The 12,504-nt window shown below is 39.0% G+C and overlaps 1 protein-coding gene across 12 annotated transcripts in view; it reads left to right on the top strand.

Annotated features, from left to right (window-relative positions):
• Positions 1-12,504, top strand: part of ZNF385B (zinc finger protein 385B) — a 398,195-nt gene that overhangs the window by 298,272 nt on the left and 87,419 nt on the right. For 9 of the 12 annotated variants that reach the window (XM_046019665.1, XM_046019668.1, XM_046019664.1 and 6 more), the window contains one exon: positions 12,256-12,398. The exons of 1 other annotated variant lie outside the window; for it this stretch is intronic. In XM_046019665.1, coding sequence (XP_045875621.1) covers positions 12,256-12,398 — 143 coding nt within the window. Of the gene's footprint in view, positions 1-8,103; positions 8,159-12,130; positions 12,152-12,255; positions 12,399-12,504 lie in introns of those variants that run through there. 2 more of the 12 variants (XM_046019675.1, XM_046019676.1) reach the window with 2 other exon arrangements.

Genomic DNA, 12,504 nt, shown 5'->3' with positions numbered 1-12,504 from the left:
GTTGCAATTGATCTTCCACTGTTCTTTAAAATAGAGATGTTGGCTCTTGACTTCACTGGCTTTTCTCTTTGATTTAAATCTGTTTCTTTCATTACTCATATTAATAAAACATTAAGGGGCACCTAGGTGGCTCAGTTGGTTAAGCATCTGCCTTCCCTTCAGGTCATGATCCCTGGGCTCTGGGGTGGAGCCCTGTCAGGCTCCCTGCTCAGCGGGGAGTCTGTTTCTCCTTCTCACACTCCTTTTGCGTGTGTTCTCTCTCTCATTCTCATTCTCTCTCACTCTCTGTCAAATAAATAAATAAAACCTTTAAAAACATAACAGTAAAAACAAAATGTTAAGATTAAAATCTGACTGAAAAGGGAATACTCCTAAATTTCAGTTAAAACATTAAAAGAAGGGGCGCCTGGGTGGCTCAGTGGGTTAAGGTCTCTGCCTTTGGCTCAGGTCATGATCCCCAGGGTCCTGGGATCGAGCCCCGCATCGGGCTCTCTGCTCAGGGGGAGCCTCCTTCCCCCTCTCTCTGTCTCTGCCTGCCTCTCTGCCTACTTGTCTATTGAATAAATAAATAAAATCTTAAAAAAAAAAAACATAAAAAGAAAACAGACCAAATACAAATCTGTTTAAAATTTTAAAGAAGACCAAAACTTCAGTAGGATTCCTAAACATCTTTGATTGTATAGGCGTCAGTATTCAAAACAGTGTCTCTGGGCAATGTCTACCATCAGTCAGGCATCATGCTGGATTAAGTTCTCTTAATCATTTATCTCATTCAAAACAAAGGGTGGATTCCTCTAAAATTTTATGAACCATAATTCCTCTAGAAGTGTTCAACAGTTTGAGAAACACAGTGGTTGCTTTTCCTAGGAAAGTCTGCCTTATTCGGGAGGTTTCTAAAATAAACCATGAGTCCATGCGGCCATGAGGTCCTTCACATGCTGAGAAGGGAGAGAAAAATGTTCCTCTGATACAGACTTCAGACTCCATGAAGGCATCTTGATGCCATAGACGGGAGTCACTGGGCAAATGTAGCACAGGAGCATCTCCCTACGTCTTTTTGCCAGAAAGTTTCATCAGGCTACCATGACCTCCCAATCCATTCTTGACCTCAGACAATTTTAGTAAAGCCCTGTCTAGAGATAATTTTGGCTTCTCTAAAGACTTAGTAATTTAGGCACTAAGCACATGACATTCCCTTTTGATAAGTCAGGTATATTAAAAACTATTTCAAAAAATGACAAAGCACTTGTCAGAATCCTGTTTTCCCTTCTTTAGTTTTCTTCCTTGCATGGTCATGTTTAATAAAAACAGGTTACAAATGGAAAAAACGATAACAAAGCAAAAATGTAATTTCAGCTGCAAAGAAGACAATTGGTCCTCAAGACTTTTTTTGAGAACCACTTGCTTCTTTACTTAGATTCTGAAATTCTCAGATTTTTCAATTCTGTTTCCAAAAGGATGACCACAACGAAGTATGTTACGTGTTAAGTCAAACTGTATTTTGTACCATGGAGTTAAAAAAAAAAAAAAAACAAACCTTTTTTTCAGGATTTAAACATAAGGAAGTCCATATATAAGTAAAATATTCAGGTATAAATGAATCACCACTTGGCTCTAAGTATTCTATTGCCACACATTCAAAAAGCCATCCATTGCGTCCTAGTGAAAGATTCATCGTTTTGTGTAAAAGCTGGCATATCACTACTAAACCCAACAGACACTGTAGCTTCAAATCTATCACGATGTGGCTTCTCTGCTGTTTTTTGCAGCAGCATTTCATTATTGCCCATAAATTTCAATGTGGTACTCAGAAGGATTTATTTTTAAATGCAACCTTCTGCCAGGATGCTGCTGTTGGAGCTCTTTGGGGGAAACCCTGAGGTGTCCCAAGGGACATTCAGGAGCCAAACTGCCAATTGTAAAGATTTTATAGACTCAGAGTTCTAGATGCACATTTTTCTCCTTGGCATCAGTAGATCCTGTGTCAGTCTCTTCCGTCCACTTAGAAAATTCAGCAAGGAAGCATCAGCATTAAAGGGAACTTTCATTTTCTCACAAATCATTTTGGACAAAATCAAGCTGGCAGTGGGGAAAAAACATCATATTCATCCTAAAAGTACTTGACAGTGTTTGAAGATGTTTTTCTTATTGGAAAATTTTGCCTGTATTTTCCAACAATAGTTTTCTAAAATTATTATCATTGAACACATTTAAAAAGTTTCTGTTGGGGGCACCTAGATGGCTCAGTGGGTTGAATCTCTGCCTTCGGCTCGGGTCATGGTCTCGGGATCCTGGGATCGAGAACCACGTCAGGCTCTCTGCTCGGCGGGGAGCCTTCTTCCTCCTCTTTCTCTGCCTGCCTCTCTGCCTGCTTGTGATCTCTGTCAAATAAATAAATAAAATCTTTAAAAAAATAAAAAATAAATAAAAAGTTTCTGTTGGAGAAAACACACAGAAATGTGCACACGAGTATACAGTGGATGAATGTACACAAGCATAACAGACCTGTGTAACTGGCACCAAGATCAAGCAGAAAAATTTCCAGCACCCTCTTATGCCCCCTTTCAGTCACTCCCCACACCCTTCCTGCAAGGAGAGCCAATCTTAACAGTATACATTTGTTTTGCATGATTTCGTACTTTGTGTAAATTGGTATCATAAGCACGTTCATATGCTCTGGTATTTTAGTTCCTTTTCTCAACATTACACTTGCAAGGTCTATTTGTTGTAGCATCTAATTATAAATCATTTGTTCTCATTGCTGTATTCCATAATGTGAATGTTTTATTGCATGAAGAACCAACATTATTTATTTCTACTGTTGATGGGTTAATTAGCTAATTTCTAGTTTGCGGCTGATATAAATAGTATTGCTATGAGCATTCTAGCACATATCCTTTCTGTTGGGTAAATATCTAGAGGTGGAAGTTGCTGAGTAATAGGGCATATATATGTTCAGTTTTAGTCAATATGCTAAATGGTTTTTCAAGGTAATTGTAACAACTGATAGTGATTTGAAGGGGCACATGTACCCCAGTGTTTATAGAGCAATGTCTGTAATTGCCAGATTATGGAAAATGTCCAGATGTCCATCGACAGATGAATGGATGAAGAAGATGTGGTATATATATATACATGTATATAGGTATACCATATATAGATAAGGTATATCATCTAAATACACACACACACACACACACACACACACACACACACACACAGGAATATTACTCAGCCATCAAAAAGAATGAAATCTTGCCATTTGCAAGCAAAATCAGTCAGTCAGAGAAAGACAAATACCATATGATTTCACTCATGTGGAATTTAAGAAAAAAAAATGAACATAGGGGAAGGGAAGGAAAAATAAAATAAAAGGAAAACAGAGAGGGAGGCAAACCAGCTCTTAACTATAGGGAACAAACAGAGGGTTGCTAGAGGGGAGGTGAGTAAGGGGATGGGGTAACTGGGTGACGGGCATTAAGGAGGCCACTTGAAGTAATGAGCACTAGGTATTGTATGCAACTGATGAGTCACTGAACTCTACTTCTGAGACGAATAATATAATATATGTTAATTAAATTGTATTTAAATAAATTTTTTTAGGGGTGCCTGGGTGACTCAGCAGGTTGGGCCTCTGCCTTCAGCTTGGGTCAATATCTCGGGGTGTTGGGATCAAGTCCCACATCGGGCTCTCTACTTGGCGGGGAGCCTGCTTCCCCTCTCTCTCTGCCTGTCTCTCTGCCTACTTGGGATCTCTCTCTCTCTGTTGAATAAATAAATAAAAATCTTTTAAAAAATATTTTTTTTTAAAAAAAGCCACGCAATTGTTGTAATAGTAATTGTAACAACTGACACTTGCCAGAGGGGTGATTGGTGGGGGAGATGGGTTAAATAGGTGACAAGGATTAAGGAGTATACTTGTGATGAGTACTAGGTGATGTATGGAAATGCTGAATCACCGCATTGAAAACCTGAAACTAGTATTATGCTGTATACTAACTAATTGGAATTTAAATAAAAACTAAAAAAAAAAAAAACTGGAAAAAAAAAGTTCTAGTGCTCCATATCCTTATTAACAATCTCAATCTTTCTTCATAGGAGCCATTCTTATGGGTATGTAGTGATAACTCAATGCAGTTTTAACTTGCATATCCCTTTTTTTTTTTTTAATTGCTAAACTGTATTACTAATGAAGCTAAGTACTGGCCATTTTAGTATATATTTTTGTGAAGTGGCTAATCTTCTTCCCATTTTTTTCTAGCATGTTTTCATTTTCTTATTGGTATTAAGGAGTTCTGTATTCTCGATTAAAGTTCTGTGTCAAAGTATATATTTTAATTTCCCACTCTGTGGATTGCCTTTTCATTCATTTGATATGTTATATTACCAAAGTTTTATTCTTTATATATTGCCAGTTTTTTTATGATTAACATCTTTCTTTTACAGATTTAATTATTTAAGACAGAGAGAGAGGGAAAGAATGGGGGCTGGGGGCTAGAAGAAGAAAGAAAATCTCCGGCAGACTCCACTGAATGCATTGCCGGTCGCTGGGCTCCATCTCATAACTCTGATATCGTGAACAGAGCTGAAATCAAGAGCGTGACGCTTAACCAACTGAGCCACCCAGGTGCCCTTATGATTAATATCTTTTGTTTACTATTTTAAAATCTTTGCTGGGCACCTGGGCGACTCAGTCAGTTGAACATCTGACTATTGATTTTGGCTCAGGGCATGATCTCATGGGTTGTGGGATTGAGCCCCATTTAGGGCTCCGCATTCGTCAGAAAGTCAGTTTGGGATTCTGTCCCACTGCCCCCCCCCCCCCCCCCGCAACTTCCCCTACTCCCTGCTTGTGTGCGCGCTCTCTCTTTCTCAAATGAATAACTAAGTCTTAAAAAAAAAAAAAAGAAAACAGAAATCTTTGCTTACTCCAAAGTCATTTAGATGTTGTGGTTTTCTCTTTCTTGTTTTACCTTCTAAACCACATATGTTTAAGAGTATCTTGAATCCTTAAAGTTTTGAATTTTAATACATTCAATCTTCTCCTTTTTTTTTTTTTTTTTGCTTTTGCATTTCCCTCCACCATTCTCCCATATCTACCTCTCAAAATACCAACCATTCCCCAAGGCTTATCTTAAGAGAGAGCTCATCTATGAAAACATTTATGAACCCAATTCCTAACCAGATGCAATTTCTTTCTTGAAACTCTTTAGCATTTTCTTGATAATTTATGATCCCTTACATATCCTGCCTTTTGCAAGTATTAATGAACTTAAGTATTTATGCCCTTCTGGGATATGGCATAGTGTGAGAGGAGTAGGAACGGTTCCTAACTACAGTAAGCAAAGCTTATTGAACACTTGCTAGGTGTCAGGTTCAGGATTAAGCATTTTGCATAGAAAAATCTCAGTTAGTACTCCTACCAGTCCTATGCTGTAGCTACTCTTATTTTCTCAACTTATAAAAAAGAAGATAGAGGTATAAAGAAATAAAATCACTTGTACGTGTTACAGGATTTCTTTCTTCTTCAGTGCCCATCGTTCTCGATGATCTCAAGAGGTAGATCAGACAGAGTCATGGGCAGCAAAGGAAGGTGTATTGAGCAATAGCAAAGTGATACCACAGAGCTCCTGAAGAGGAAGGGGACCTGAGACGGTTGCCGCCAGATTTTCTAAGTCTAGTGGATTCTATGGGCTCCTTTGCAAGCTCTTTTAATTTGATTAACCCTCTATGTGTCTGTCATCCAATCAGGTTTTTGTCATCTATCCATTATGTGGGAAAGGGTGGAGGGCTCCTTCCAGGGTGATGTCAAGCCCTCCTGAGGTTGCTTTCCTCTTATGGTGGGGGTCCCTTGTCCCTACCTGCCTTTCTTCCAACTATCCTTCATCACAAATTTGCACAACAAGAAAATGGTAGACCTGAAAGTCATCAGCTTACTCCTGAATTGGTATAGTTCATGTGTGTAGAACATCATTGCCTGAAGGACATGCCAAGCAGTCTGATTGTTCCAGAAGCTCTATGGAAAAGAACAAAAAACAAACAACAACAACAAAGTATTGTTTCGTGCTCAAGAAATGGAAAGTAGAAACTATATCTGCCTAGACACGCACAGTGCCCATTAGTATATTATAAGCTCCAAGATGTCTTGCAAAAAAGAGCCACTTTAAACTGTTGAAGTCAGCATTTTCTAAATGTATTTGAGGATGGGATCTTTTTCACTTAACAACTTTACATATAACCTACTTTGTGGAATCATGGCTGGACTTTAGAGCTAGATAACCCAGGCCCTACCACATACTAGATGATCTCAATCTCCTTAAGGCTCACCTTTCTCATCTGTAAAACAGGGATAATAATACAAACCTACAGAATTGTATTATAATTTATTAAAATAAGGGACACAAATTACTTAGTTATACCTCACATAGAGTACAATCTCATTAAATAGTAATAGTTCTTATCTTCTCTTAAAAAGTAAAATGAATTTTGTCTGATTCAATTTATAATGAGTAAATATGGGCATACATGTACAAATATTTATATATTCCTGTCTGTGGGTATACTTCTATACACGCATATGTAATATTCTTAGAGGTAGTGCCAGGCACATAGTATGAACTATAAAAATGTTATCTCTATTATTATTATGCGGCCTTTTCAGAAACAAAACCCTTTATCAGTCATATCTCCGACTCACATAGCCACCTGCTTGTGACACACATGGTCCCTTGATAAATTTGTTCTCCTCACATGTTAGACTGACGAAAGTAGGGAAATGATGAGTGAGGGGGAGAGATGGCTGGGTGGTGCCGGGTGGTGATTGTGGAGGTTAAGAGGGAAAGTCACTCAGGGTAAGAGGCAACAAAGCTGGGAAAGCAGTGAAAAGGGAAAACTGAGTTTGGTAGGACTTCTGAAGTGTCACTCATTTTAATTTCTTCAATGACATCTCTGGGAATTCTATAATTGGCATTGCCTCCACCTGATAGACTTTTATATGTTAAGCTTTTTATTTCAGTACACACTAGGGCAGACATACATAATACTGGCATAAGGAAAAAACCATTTCTCTCAGATATAGCATAGGTATGATCTCATTCTATAAATGCTTCTCCATATATTTTTTCTATGACATTGGCATTTCCTCCTTCTAACACTGAGGTGTTTTGTCTTCTCATGTTATGATACATAGAGAAGAGCCACTAGGAAACCTCAGAGCTATCACCTAAATCTTCAAGATTATATCTCTAAAGGTCAAAGACTAAGGCAACAATTTCACGTCTCACCAAGCCCTCAAATGGGGTTTTATTGTGATGGAATACAACATAATCCATTGACATAATAAAGCACCTATTATGTTACAGAGGCAGTTGGCTGAATAATAGTTTTATGATCATAGTGGTGAGCTGTCTCTCTCATTAGTTTCATAGTTACAGATAAACACAACTTGGATTTTACAATGAAAATGAAATTTGGGGAGAGGGTTAATTACATTCTTATGGGAAAGTATATGAACATGTGCAATTTCCATGTGACAGTGGTGACTGCTAGATCTTTGGGGTAGGCATGCCTGTTCGTGTGTATTTCATGTTAGGTCAGGGAGTTTGATCTATATATACAGCAAATGGTATAAACATCTGGCTCAGTCAGCTGAGCATCCCACTCATGATTTTGGCTCAGGTTATGATCTCAGGGTCCTGGGATCGAACCCCAAGTTCCGGCTCCACGCTCAGCAGAAAGTCTGCTCGAGATTCTCTCTCTCCCTCTCTTCTCCCAACACCTACTTTCTCTCTGTCTTTGAATAAATAAATCTTTAAAATTATTAAAAATCTTGATTATCAAGTAAGGGAGCTCTATTATGACTTGATTCGTTAGGATATATACAAGATTGTATCCTTTGCTTTGAAATAGAACTACATATAGGAGATGTCTTACATAATGTTGCCGAATAGTTCATACAAAGACCAAGGCTGGTCCTGTCCCACGAGTATAGCAATGTAAAAGATACATTGTATCATGCTTTTATGCTCATTATATTTTCAACTCTTTCTTTTCTCTCAGCAAGTTTAGTTTTAAAGATACTAAGCATTTTCTTGCAGGGTACAATGTATTCTGGACAAATTTCTGCTTGTACTTCCTACCAACTTTTGGGCATCCCAAGGTGAGGAGAAATGTTTCCCAGCAGCAGGAGTAGCAGCAAAATCTGAAATAAGGCGACAGAGGCATTAAAGCTTAACCTAATTTGGGGTGGGGGGGGGAGCACTTTATCACCATTCATGTCTCATTTGCACAAACTTCCTTTGAAGCAATGAGTCTGGGTGAAGTGACATGAAAAAGCAGGTTTTAAAAGTGAAACAGCTTGTTTCATTTATTCTTCTCCTATCCCCCTACCCCCCCATGTTGCTTCTCCATGTCCTCATATCAGGGGGATCATATGATAGTTGTCTTTCTCCGATTGACTTATTTCACTAAGCATGATACGCTCTAGTTCCATCCACGTCGTCGCAAATGGCAAGATTTCATTTCTTTTGATGGCTGCATAGTATTCCATTGTGTATATATACCACATCTTCTTTATCCATTCATCTGTTGATTGACATCTAGGTTCTTTCCATAGTCTGGCTATTGTAGACATTGCTGCTATAAACATTCGGGTACACGTGCCCCTTCGGAGGGAGACAAACCATAAATGACTCTTAATCTCACAAAACAAACTGGGGGTTGCTGGGGGGAGGTGGGATTGGGAGAGGGGGAGCGGGCTATGGACATTGGGGAGGGGAGGCGAACCATAAGAGACTATGGACTCTGAAAAACAACCTGAGGGTTTTGAAGGGTCAGGGGTGGGATGTTGGGGCAACCTGAGGGTTTTGAAGGGTCAGGGGTGGGAGGTTGGGGGAACAGGTGGTGGGTAATGGGGAGGGCACGTTTTGCATGGAGCACTGGGTGTTGTGCAAAAAGAATGAATACTGTTACGCTGAAAAAATAAATAAAATGGGAAAAAAAAAGTGAAACAGCAAGGTTGAGGTGAGGGAAATTGATGAAAGCAGTTTATATTTATTCAGGAGATCTACTAGTACTTTAAAACAATCTGTGTTTAACATGGCAAATTGTCTGTCATTAAAATGCTAATGAATGGTAAACAGCTGCTAAGTTTTTATGCTAATGAATGGTGGCAGCTAAGTAGTTCTCAAGCCTTGTCTCTATTAGCATAGATATTTGATTGGGTAAAGGGGATCTTTGTGCATTCTGACCTTTGTTGATGGAGCAATCTGTTTGTCAAGTTCCATGTTGCAGTATGTTTGATTTGAGTTCGTTAGTACAAAATGAGTCTTGCCAGGTGCTCCAGTACCTTGTCCTATGGTGGGCTTAAAGAAAGAATTTTGCTTTTGGTCGGGGGAGACCCATGATGGCAAAAGAATTTGTCCATCAGGCTGCTTTTAAGTAGAATAATTTTGTATACTTTTTGGACTTTAGACTTCTGACAATTATAGTAGTTGTGAGTTGTAAAAGGCCATCGGTTTAAAATATCTTTTTTTCAATTTAGCTAAGATTTCACAGGAAAGCTTTTAAAATAAAGATTTTAATAAGTGCTTCTGCAACATTGAAATACTGACGTAATGTAAAATCTTGGATCTCCAAGCTCTGAAGTTAGCAATGAATGTAACATTACCTAATTAGAAGAAAAATGTGTAATTAAATACAGGGTGGTTATGTGAATGCCAGGCTGAGCTCAGAGTATTTACTCTGGCATCAGAAAAAAAACATTACTGTTTGATCTATACTTTCAGCTGATTCTATTTTTGCTGAGTCCTCCTCCATATTCCCTAATGGATGGATGGGGCTGACCTAAAGACTTGCCATTACAGATAAATGTTTTAGATGCCTTTTTCTTTTTTCCTGTTTTGAGGATCAATGTAAATGAGGCATGAGAGTCCATTAAACACTATTACTAATAATGTTCTGGAATGATTTGAAATATAATGCAGTTTATTAAGGAAATCCATTATCAAAAAATATATCATCGAAAGAGAAATTTTAATTATTCTGGAACACTGTGTGAGAACAGTGGAGGAAATTTTAATAGTTGGACCATTTTCCCATACTGTTTATTTCTCCTTGAAGCCAATAGGAGATTTTCGGCATATAATTATTTGTGGTCCTATATAGACATGCTGGGAAAAATTGGAACCCTCATACACTGCTTGGTACTATAAAATGTTTCAGCCATTTTGTAAAACAGTCTGAAAATTCTCGAAAGGTTAAACTATATGATTACCATACAACCAAACAGTTCCCACTTCTACTCTTGGGTGTATCCCAAAGGGAACTGAAACTATATCTCCACACAAAAATTTATAGGCAAATGTTCATAACAGCATTATCCAAAATAACACCAGCATGGTAACAACCCAAATGCCCATCAACTGAATGAAGAATGTAAGGAAAAGTGTTTACATCTACAATGGAATATTATTCAGCCTTAAAAAGGAATGAAATTCTCATACATGCTATAACATGGATGAGCCTTGAAAGCTTTATGCCAAGTGAACGAAGCCTGTCACGAAAGAACCCATATTGTTTGACTTCATTTATTTATTTATTTATTTTAAGGATTTTATTTATTTATTTGCCAGAGAGAGCACAAGTAGGCAGAGTGGGAGGCAGAGGGAGTGGGAGAAGCAGACTCCTCACTGAGCAGGGAGCCCGATGTGGGGTTCGGTCCCAGGACCCTGGGATCTTGACCTGGACCAAAGGCAGATGTTTAACTGACTGAGCCACCCAGGTGTCCCTCTTTGACTTCATTTAAATGAAATTTCCATAATAGGGGCACTTGGTCACTCATTCGGTGGAGCGGCCAACTCCTGGTTTCAGCTCAGGTCATGATCTCATGGTAGTGAGATAGAGCCCTATGTCAGGCTCCACACCTAGCCCAGAATCTGCTTCAGATTTCCTTTCTCCCTCTCCCTCCCCCCTCAGCCCCTACCCCCTGCTCGTGCACAGACACATGCTTTCTCTCAAGTAAATAAATAAAATCTTTAAAAACAACTTAAAAAAAATGAAATGTCCATTATAGACAAACCCAGAAATAAAGTAGATAAGCGGTTGCCAGAAGCTGGGGGTGTTGAGAGGAAATAGGAAATGACTGCTAATGGGCATGGAATTTCTTTTAGGGATTGTGAAAATGCTCTAAATTGATTGTGGTCATGTGCACAACTCTGTGGATATGCTAAAAACCATGGAATTGTACACTTTAAGTGGTAGAATTGTCTGGTATGTGAATTATATCTCAGTAAAGTTATTACATTTTTTAAAAAGAGGGGGGCACACGAGAGCCTGTCTCCCAGAGGGCCACCTGTACCAGCAACTACTTACTTGCAGTAGACAGAGGCTTCAGAAGAAGAATGCTTGCTGCCAGGGAGGAGTGCTTTCAATCTCCCATACATGGGTTAGCCCAGATTCCTAAAGAGATGACAGCTAATATAATTGTTAAAAAGGGGTAATTGTTACCCTAATACAAATTTCATTAGAATTCAAGCTGGAGACAAATATTTGAGTTTCTGTCCTAACTTCTCCCTGTCCCCCAGTACCCTGCCCCACCTGGGTAGTAATCACTCCCTTTAGCAGTAATCACTCCTTCAAGCTACTCCAGCTACCCAATGTCTAGACTACTTATTTCCTGCAAAGTAAGGGCAACTTTCAGTTTGGTGGGTTTTTTTTTTTTTTTTTTTTTTTTTTTTAGAGATAAAATTGTTTGAGTCATAATTTTCTTGGGAGCAGGCAGTGACTGTGAGTCCAAGGTTTTTTCCCCTTATAAAAACTCTATAATTATCTCTGATTTGCATAAAACATGCCTACCAGCCATTCAATAACTCTGAATAGTAAAGAGCATCTGGCTGCAAGAGGCCCCTCCCCTGGACTCTCCTACATTTTTGGCCAGTCAGAGACAATGGTTGAACAACAGGATGATCTCATTCTGCCCCACCTGCCAGCAGGATCCGAGTACTACGTACCCCTGCTGGGTCTGAGCAGCCGATTTGCCATCGGGAAGTATTCTGCATCACTATCTTACATCATGAGCAAGAAGACCCTTTTTAACCGAATTTTCTCCTTCAGTGTTTTTGGCTTACTTTCAGCATAACTCCCTCGCTCTCAGGTCCTGTTTTTGCAACTCAGCAGTCCTATTTTTTGCAGGGTAGGTTGGGGAGGGAGATGGATATGAGCAAAAGATTGAATTCCTTTTTGTTTTGTCCTTGGCAGGCAGTACATGCCACACTACTCCACTTCCTGCTCTCGTGCGCACACCTACCCTGATGATGCAGCCTTCACTGGATATCAAACCATTTATGTCTTTTCCAGTGGACAGTAGTTCTGCTGTTGGGCTCTTTCCAAATTTTAACACAGTGAGTAAATGCACTTTTCTTTTATTTGTGTCCTCCCCAATCCCTTTCATTACAGTTGTGAATAGGAAGTAGACATAGCCTGTTTCCAAAGTGTGTAATTTTAGAC

This window comes from Meles meles, chromosome 9 (genome assembly GCF_922984935.1).
Source record: "Meles meles chromosome 9, mMelMel3.1 paternal haplotype, whole genome shotgun sequence".
Taxonomy (NCBI): domain Eukaryota; kingdom Metazoa; phylum Chordata; class Mammalia; order Carnivora; family Mustelidae; genus Meles; species Meles meles.
The sequence above is the reverse complement of the archived record's forward strand: the minus strand, read 5'-3'. Positions and strand labels throughout refer to the sequence as shown.